This window comes from Monopterus albus, unplaced genomic scaffold (assembly GCF_001952655.1).
Source record: "Monopterus albus unplaced genomic scaffold, M_albus_1.0 scaffold141.1, whole genome shotgun sequence".
NCBI classification, from domain to species: domain Eukaryota; kingdom Metazoa; phylum Chordata; class Actinopteri; order Synbranchiformes; family Synbranchidae; genus Monopterus; species Monopterus albus.
In genome coordinates, this window is record NW_018128021.1 from 1,077,416 (window position 1) to 1,086,676 (window position 9,261).

Sequence of the window (9,261 nt, forward strand, 5' to 3'; positions counted from 1 at the left end):
AAAAAAAAAAAAAAAATTATAATTAAAATTATAATAGAGAGGACCGATGGGGAGGAAGGGACAGTGAAGATGGCTGAGGGCGTGGTCTGACGGTGGCCATCAATGAGGTGAGGAGAGCTTAGCAGTGCCCGCCCGTCTGCTGCTGGAAAACATCTATAGTGTCTTCATCTTCCATCTCCAGCTGAAAGGAGCAGAGGGACAGAAGGTCATACACTCACCAGCCACTTTAATAGGTACACCTGTACAATTGTGTGTACTTCAGGACAACACTTCTGCCTTAACATCTGTGTTTATGACACTCACAATGTTTCAGCTTTTGGTGAAACTGCCATACATAGATAAACTGAATTATATGCCTATTATTGATATCATAGTTAGAGGGGGTGCTGTACTGGACTACATTATATTTAGAGGTGTCTATAATTTTGTCCTGCCCAGTTACATAGATGAGAGGGTCAGAATATTAGGAACACCTGCAGCCAGGTATGAACGGATTGAAGATGTTCCTAATATTCTGACCCTCTCATGGATGTAGCTGGGGAGGAAAAAAATACACAACTGACACTTATATGTCAACTGTGCAGTCAGTTGAACTCTCTCCAGTAGTAGTAGGCTTCTCTGTGTTTCCATTATGTAAATGATCCCTTCAGTAAAGTTTAAAGAGAATATAAGGATGACTAGAACATAATCTTACCTGTGCAGGTGTATCCGTCTCATTGATAGGCTGGCCATCAAACCTGAACCTGATCTGTCTTATTGAAAGACCCTGCAGAAGCAAGATAAAGACCAATACAAATCCATATGCAAAGGTCTTTGGGTACGGGAATGGCAAAGCAGAGTATGCAACTAACCAAAAGGACTGAACGAGGCATTACAGAAAATCCACTATAATTATGCTGTTAGAGAGGAGGACATTTAAAGGCGGTCATTTGGGCTCTTGGCTCACCTGTCGTTCACAATACGCCTTCATTAGTTTACTGAGCGGTGTGTGTCTTTTGATTTTGAACTGGACCACAGACCCATCTTGCCCTGCAACCTTGAGGTTGATGTGATCATTCTCAGTCTTTACTCCCTCCTGCAGACACGAACATTAACAAGAGTTCAAGAGTATAGGTTATCAAGTCAAAGACATGACAAACATTACCTTTACAAGGTTACACTAGAGTCACACATACACTACAGTTAACAGGGCTACAAGCAGGGATATATATACCAAACAGCATGTTAGCAGGCTGCAAGATATAACGTTAGCTTGCTACTTTAAAAGTAATTTAACACTACAACGTAGGTCGAAATGAGACAGAGACATATGGTAGACATTTTAACCAAAACAAATTGGCATGAAGCCGAACAATCCATGCAGGTTACAGGAAGTTAAGCTGCTCGCCGGGCAGTCACAGAAGCTAACGTTAGCATGATTAACTAGCTCCGGGCTAGGTGTTGGCAACCTAGCCCTCCAGAACCAACGTTTAGCTACCGGCTAGCACTGCTAGCACGCTTGTTTTGTTGTGCTGTGGCCAAACACACAGTGGCATGTTAAAACAGCACGATTGCACAAATTCTTTTTTTTTTTTTTTGTATCCGAGTGCGTCACATCTATTATTGCTCTTTTGTAACTGATGCAGTTGCAGTATTTGCGGCGTTGCGGACACAACGTGGTCCCATTTCGACAAAGAAAAAAAACCCCGCAAATAACAGTCATAGTGTAATTTATATTTCTGCTCAACATCTTCGAGAGCCCAGTTAATAGAGCAAAACACTATCAATTTCCATCTACACTGTGCTGTGTATGCACATATAAATGTAAATATGGATGTGCGGGCACTCATTCATTTGCGAAACAAACACTGCGCCGATTCTGAGAAACGTGCAAACCAGGCCATTTTAGATTGCACATCTGAGAAATGGTTTGGCAGGAGCTCGAGTGAGCCATCACATCAAATCTACAGCTCTATAAACCTTAATGCCTCACCTTTGGCTTTTCCTCTGACATTTCGCCCGGATTTTGTGAGACGCTTTTCAGAATAACCGGTTAATTGGGATTTATTTGTCTTTCTGCCGCCTTCTGTCCTCTCTTCTCCTCCACCAACGGGTGCGCGCTTTGGACCGCTGTTGCAAATAAGCGATTGGATCTGAGCGAACCACGTGACTTCTAACCTGCGGGGGCGCGGACACGGGGGCGCGCGCCAATGCTCGATCACGCTACCTGAAGAACTTTTAATATAATCCAATATCAATACCTCTGAATACTGGTACAATAGTCTAGATACAGCACACCGTCTTTCAATGTATTTGCAGCAAATATAGATGTGTTAGAATGTGCATTTGTATGCAATAATAATTGCACACCCTTATTACAGAGCAGTTCAAAACCTGTGGCTTGATTTATAGCACATTTTAGTAACTTTGGCTAATTTTGGTTTCGGTGTATTGTTTTGACATATATAGCACCAGCATCCACAAAAACATACACAGAGTAATTTGTGAAGCACGTCAGGCATTTCTTTGATTTCTTCTCATAAGTTAGTAACTATAGACTGTGCCTTTTTAACGTCTTTACTAAGTACAGGGTGTGAATATGCAGAGCAAGTAATAGTTAAAAGTCTTATGTAAGAGTGGTATAATGTCTCAAAAAATAAAATATAAGTAAAATCTGTACTTACTTTGAAGCATTTATGATACTAAAGTCTTTTATTAGGAACATGTGTTTTATAGGATATACAGGAAATGGTACAATTAGGCTGACAGTCCAACTTTAGGATCAACTTCTTTATTAATGCAGAATGCAAAGGTGAAGATTTCATTCTGACTTCATAGTATGAATATAATATGAATCATTCTTATCAGAGGAGCATGCAGCAATAACACAAAGATGGTTTCCAACCGATCTAATTCAGAATAAGATGAGACATTTTGAAAGAGCAAATGAGAAAAGTCACATAAAGTACAAAAATCGATTCTAATTTCTAAGTACATCTCTAATGCTGCTGCAACTCAGAGAAATAGAAACTAGTGAAATCAGGATAATTGCAGATGCTACGGGTTTTCTTAAAAGTAAGGTTGGCAATAATGGAAAAACCAGCAAGAGAAAGCTTGATTTTGAAAGCAGACAAATGTTGCAGGCAGCCGACAACAACAACATTACTTACAAGGCTATATGTCTTAAAGGGGAAGGCCTGGCCTGTAACAATGGTCTCTGTTTGCGAACGAAAGCTGCAGTGGGTGCCTTCTCTGCCATAGCTCAGTAGCTTTAGCTGCAAAACAGAGTGGTAACACATCTGCTTGCAACTGCAATGGCTCATGCAGTGAGGGCAAGGGCAGGTTACGCGCAAGTAGGAAGCTGGGTTCACAGGCAGCTAATCTGCTACCACAGATGATGGATTCTTTTCTTTATGTTGTCGATGCATTCATTGCCATCGGGATGAAAATTTCAAGATATGTAACAACAAATGTTTCTGAAAAGAATCGCCAACCCTACCTTTAAGCAAAATGAAAGAACAGTTTAGCAATCAAACCGGATTCTTTACTTACTATACAATTTAACTCAGTTTTGTAAACAGTATGAGTACTAATGCTCTATGAGCCATGTGACTACTATAAAATACCTTGAGGAACACTGCTACTATTCTAGCCTTTGGTTCTAGCCTCTTGGATACACACAACATCCCTGTTCATGAGACAGATGAAGCCTGTTACTTTGTTTCAAGTTTTCTTAATTATAATTTACAATGATTCTCAGGTCATGTTTACTTTTACAATTACAAGACAATCTGTTGATATATCCGATGTTGTAGTTCAGGAAGAAACAGGAGGTTCATGGGGTAAAACCTGAGTTCACTGGTCCTCTCATGCAAATCTGGAGTATGGATTTTGCCCACTTAGACCTTGAGAAATACAAAACAGTAACATTAGTAAAGACATTCATTGATTTAAAGAGATAGTTTGATATTTGGGGAAATATGATTACCTGTTATCTTGTTTAGCGATAGATGACAAGGCTAATATGAAGTTAATGTCATATTTCATTTGTTTAATCCATAGAAAAACCAAGATGTAACAGCCACATTTTTGAGGTCAGCTACTAGCTAACCAGCTTGCTGGCGCTAACTTTATATCTATCATACAAACATGACATTAGAGTGTATGTATCTGCTCGGTTAATTCTTGGCGAAAAAACAAGTGCATTTATTAAATATCAGACTATTGCTTTAATAATGTCAAGTGTAAGCCAGAACAAGATGGTCTAATCACATTTTGCTGTACTTAATTAATTCTGCCATTAAAATTCAGGAGTCAACATTTAGATGAACACAAAAATAAACATCTGCATGTGTGTGACATAAAGTTAAGGAAATGGAAAAAGAGGGTGTCAGCAAGCGTTAAAGCTCACCATATTTCTTCCTGATTTCTTCATGTCTCTGCTTCATTTCTGCCTTCCTATAAGGGACGAAACAGCTTCTTATGAGCCATGCAGTGACTGATGATATTTATCAGACTCAAAGACATTCCCAAAAGTCATGTGGCTACAAACCAGTTCGGGCTGAAAGCAGCTTGACGTATCCATGTTTCCCTGACTTGAAGCTGTTTTACAGAGAATAATATTTCTCACCTTTCATCTTGCTTGGTTTTCGTCTTGTTGTTTTGTCTCTGCATCCTGGCATCAAACCTTCTGGATCTGACACAAAAAAACACAAGATGGTTGTGATTAGTTAAAGGACACACTGTGTGTTTCGCGTGCAGACATTTTTAGATAACCAAAAGAAAGTTGACAGAGATTATGTATCATGTGACCATATTATTTTACCTTGATTAGATTAAAATTCTCCAATATACCACACATGATCATGTCATTTTGTCATTGTTATTGTTATAAGTCCATATATTATCATTTTGTTCATGTTTAATAAAAAGAAAATAATGAGTTTTGGTCAATAGTCCTTAAACATAAACAGTGCCTGAGTTTTCCTGTAGTCAAATCAATTATAAGTACTAAATACAGCTCCAAAATGTTTTGTTAAAAAATAACTTGGAAGAAACACCCCCTTCCTTTCCCCTGTATTATTGTACCTGTTGTATTTGAGACTTGCAAAAAAGATCAGAGTAAGGTTTTAAAAAAAGAAAAAGAAAATAAATTACATATAACCAAACCCAGTGAACAGCAGTAACAGGATCACGCTGTGGAGATGTTTTGTCATTGTGCTCCTGTTTCACACCTCACTGAACACTTACCCAATGCTCTCACACTTGCAGCAGCAGAAGAGACAGACCAGAAGTGCAATGATAATGACTCCACCAACCACTGCCAGGGTGATTATCAACGTCTGGAAGTTCACTACAGACAGAGGCAGAGAACCACACTGAGTCCACGGGCCACAGACCTACCTTCATGATAGAAAAGCTGATCTAGTGTTGTACATTGTGTGCTAATATTATAAAAGCAATTTGTTGCTTGCATGCGCTAAAGGCTGTAATTTTTAAACATGTTTTATTATTGTTTTTTGTTATTCTGCAGATAATAACAGATATAGTTATAGACATAGTTTTTCATTGATGCAGTAACTGTTAAGGCCGGTTCTACATTAGAGAGATCTTGCTGGGAAATCTCTGACATTTGGAGTAAAAGTAAAACTCTGATTGGTATTAATTACATTTTTACTTTTTCGTACAATAATTGGGTAGAAATGCAGCTGAATGCCTAAAATGAACAAAAATTAAGAGCTTACTGAAGTCGCAGTGGGGTGTGAGGGGGTCATCTTATTTTGTATTTATTGTAATTCTGTGTATCTTGCCTTTAGTGTGTGTGTATGTGGGTGCGTGTGTGTGTACTGTCTTACTCCAGCAGAGCCCCCAGCGTGCATCATTCAGTGGGCAAAGTGAATGTGGTGGAAGGATAGTCTTGGATGGATATGTTACACATGACTTGGTTGGGATGCACCACAAGCACTGTAAAAAATACCAAAGCAGACAGACACGCGTACACATAAAGCAGAACATGTGGATAAAAATAGATGAGAGAATAGTTTGTGCTCAAACTAGTCTAACAGGTGTGGTGGTGGAGGAGGGGCCACCAGCATGGTTCCTGTACCTGAAATACTACAATTCTTTCATGTGCGCGCTCGACAGGTTACATCCCAGCAGAAACAAAAGGCGTTTTCTGAGGACTTACCGTCACATTTTTTAGACACTCCTCACAGCTTGTCGCATTCACTCTCTCACACTCTGTGGAAAAAACACTCGATTAGTTTAAACACCCAAAATAATCAACAAAGGGAAGCATCACTATCAGCATGAGGTGTACACACATTGCCTCACAGGTAAAAGTGGAAGCGACTAACAAAAGAGATTAGCAGAAAACACTGTGAGAAGCAGATTAAATGAGTCCTGTGCTCACTGTGTTTTTTTAGATTGCTAATCCTCCTGGGACATTTTCCATGGAGACAGAGCACAGAACACACACATGCTTTGGAGCTGTTATATTATTATCAACAGAATACACAGGGCAGCAGCTGGGTTTGTGTCAGTGTAGCCTTGTACGGTATCTGCACAAAGGAAGTGTAAACCTGCAAAGTCTAGTTCTTGTGTGGCCGGTTTGTTTATAGCTACTTCTGCTGGTTTCAGGTCCTGATGGGGGTTGAGCAGAACTGAAAGGTCTTGCTAGTAAAAAGTTTCAACAGTACACAATTTGAAACTAAAAGAAAGAGGGTGACCAGTACAATTGGGCTAATATTAATCTTGGATTTATGTATAGTTTCATATGCTTTACTTAAAATGTTATAAATTATTTAAGACAGAAAATACAAGTGTGATTTAGGACCATCTAAGCTCAAATAAAGGTTTTTGCTTGATTTGTGTCCTTTCCTTTTGATAAACGGAGCTAAAACGGAGCTTAACAGAGAAAATGAAGTGTCGTTCAGGGCCAGAAAGTCCCAGTAAATCAGGTGAGGATTTTCATTCACATTTTACCCTGCACAGAAACAATGACGCAGCTACAGGTGATGAAATAGTTTCCATTAATTCCTCGGTCCCTACACAGTCACAGATTTCCACTCCTACCTGAGCCAGATTTGGGCGAAGTCTGGGCGAAAACTGCCGTCAGACCGAAGACAAACAGGAAAGCGGGGAGTAAGATCCGTAAGTCCAGCATCATGTGCAGTGACCACAAATTATTCCAGATGTTATCGCTCAGAATAATTCTGAAGGTCTGAATGTTCTGCGAGCTCAAAGGGTGGAACTGTGTCGGCTGCTCTGATCGGGAGAAATGAACTTACTGTGAAGGAACGAAAAACAAAATCATGACGCACATTCATTACGCACCAAAGGTAAAAGGGAAGGCCGGGCGTGTGTGGGCGCGCATGTTTTCTTTTAGGCACTAATGGATGAAGTATTCAGATAATCTACTCAAGTAACAATACAGCAAAGTATTACAAGTTTTACATTAAAATGTAACTTAAGCAAAGTGCAAAACTGCTACCAGCAAATAACTAGTATAAATAGAAACATTAAATGGAGGACAATTTGTAATAGTTTATTAAAGCATAATTTGTAAAGCCATTTACAAAAAAACACACACAAATACTGTATCTTGTCTTTCTCTTTTTCTTTAACACAGAAATTTGCTATTGTTACCATAATATTCATTATTGTTATTATTATAAGACATATTCTATCCCCCTTTTGTTTGTTTTCATTTATATATTGTTTTATTTAATTTTTACTATTCAGTTATTGGTATTTTATTATTTTTTTAAAATTTTCCCTTCCGCCACAACCTTTCGTCAACAAACCCAGAGGAGCTGTCAAGAGGATACTCCGCCCTGTCACAGATTATGGATCCAGGTCACTCTGGAGGGGCCTCCGGAGTGGACAGCATGGGTGGGGAGAACCGAGTCACGATTTCCTTTTTCTCTACGATAGATAACATCACTGGACCTCTAGGCCCCTTTCGAACAGGCTTTTTCCTCAGGGTCTGGGAACTGTTTGGGAGGGAAGCATGCAATGGGTCAGCTCTCTCCTGTCAGAATCAAGGGATTGATTCATTCCAGCCTGAACAATCAAAATAAATGCAAATCATGCTGATCAATTGATTGTTTTAATAAAAGCCTGTCATCCTAAGAGGTGTATAAGTGTGTATTAATAACTGTGTTTAAATAAATCTATGTGCATTTGTATCGTAAGAGCAAATGATGAGGAGGTGAAAGCTCTGTGTGGAGAAATCTCTTCATGCAGCGCTTTCAAGATGGGTTCGCTTGACCCGGACAAGGGAATAAATCACACCGTTTCACTGTTATTGCATGGCTACACTCACTGTTGGCCAGTTCGAGTTCAGATTTAGCCTTATAATTTGACTGAACTGTAATTTTGTCTCACATAATTCACTGTTTTAATTACTGAAAAAAGAATAGAGATATAAGGTCTGCAGCCAGGCTAGTTCAGATTAACACAGTTCAAATTCAGGCCCACTTTGCGCATTTGATCTTACTTATGGAGATGAACACTGTCTCTTGAAACACGTCTTTTAGCAGAAGAGAGTTACTGGTAAACTACTACTACTTAGTTGACACTGTATTACAGAGAATATTATTTCTCACCTTTCTTGCAGCTTGGTTTTCATTGTATTGACTTGTTTTTGCGTCTTTGCCCCAAATCTTTTGGTTCTGACACACAGAACACAAAACAAGACAAATGTGATTAGTTAAAGTACACAGTGTGTGTTTCACATGCAGACATCTTAAGGAAACTAAAACAATGTATGAAGAAATGTATACAATATGTGACCATATTATTTTACCATGATTAGATTAAAATCCCCTGTGTAAAACATATGATCATGTCACATCAGTTCAGAGACTACAAGGACAAATATGAACAAATACACTTGACTAAGTTCACACTCCGGCCTTACCCACAACAAGCTAGTTGTGACACTAACCATCTGTGAGATATAACAATTTCTGACCTAATACTTGAGCATGGCCATTTTTTATCCTTATATCTAGCAATATAGCAATATAAAACCTGAATGTAACTTTTTCTATATAAAAGTAAACTATGAGAGCTGAACCCAGGATCACTGACAAACCACAGTCAAAACTATCTCATCATAAAACAAATATCTTTGTAATACAAACAACCCTGGAGGTATCACTGTCCCCGTTTTGTGACCAGTATAGCTGTGGGCTACCTATGTCAATCAGGTGGTTTTCATCATGTTTGTTCTTGTAATAACTTCTTCTCAGGAGATAACTTCACAAACCACTAAGA

General features: G+C 38.9%; 2 protein-coding genes across 2 annotated transcripts; both read right to left on the reverse strand.

The window, feature by feature from the left end:
- Positions 1 to 6: 6 nt before the first annotated feature.
- On the reverse strand, positions 7 to 2,108 carry sumo3a (small ubiquitin like modifier 3a). The gene is made up of 4 exons (XM_020614066.1): positions 1,973 to 2,108; positions 947 to 1,075; positions 695 to 766; positions 7 to 181 (listed from the first exon to the last, which is right to left on the reverse strand). The coding sequence occupies exons 1-4, from the start codon at positions 1,991 to 1,993 to the stop codon at positions 119 to 121; spliced, it is 285 nt and encodes a 94-aa protein (XP_020469722.1). The 5' UTR covers positions 1,994 to 2,108; the 3' UTR covers positions 7 to 118.
- Positions 2,109 to 2,724: 616 nt separating this feature from the next.
- pttg1ipa (PTTG1 interacting protein a) lies at positions 2,725 to 7,313 on the reverse strand. The gene is made up of 7 exons (XM_020614035.1): positions 7,054 to 7,313; positions 6,167 to 6,219; positions 5,835 to 5,943; positions 5,230 to 5,332; positions 4,610 to 4,675; positions 4,391 to 4,437; positions 2,725 to 3,884 (listed from the first exon to the last, which is right to left on the reverse strand). The coding sequence occupies exons 1-7, from the start codon at positions 7,145 to 7,147 to the stop codon at positions 3,847 to 3,849; spliced, it is 510 nt and encodes a 169-aa protein (XP_020469691.1). The 5' UTR covers positions 7,148 to 7,313; the 3' UTR covers positions 2,725 to 3,846.
- Between the last annotated feature and the right edge of the window lie 1,948 nt (positions 7,314 to 9,261).

What these genes read in the sequence shown, in the direction of transcription:
- pttg1ipa (XM_020614035.1), bottom strand. Translation starts at nt 7,147, where the DNA reads ATGATGCTGGACTTACGGATCTTACTCCCCGCTTTCCTGTTTGTCTTC. An exon ending in ACGCTGGGGGCTCTGCTGGA is followed by an intron (nt 5,333 to 5,834) that starts GTAAGACAGTAC and finishes CTCTGTCTGTAG; the next exon opens with TGAACTTCCAGACGTTGATA. An exon ending in TGCAAGTGTGAGAGCATTGG is followed by an intron (nt 4,676 to 5,229) that starts GTAAGTGTTCAG and finishes TTTTTGTGTCAG; the next exon opens with ATCCAGAAGGTTTGATGCCA.
- sumo3a (XM_020614066.1), bottom strand. Translation starts at nt 1,993, where the DNA reads ATGTCAGAGGAAAAGCCAAAG. An exon ending in AGGCGTATTGTGAACGACAG is followed by an intron (nt 767 to 946) that starts GTGAGCCAAGAG and finishes TTGCTTCTGCAG; the next exon opens with GGTCTTTCAATAAGACAGAT. An exon ending in AGACGGATACACCTGCACAG is followed by an intron (nt 182 to 694) that starts GTAAGATTATGT and finishes TGCTCCTTTCAG; the next exon opens with CTGGAGATGGAAGATGAAGA.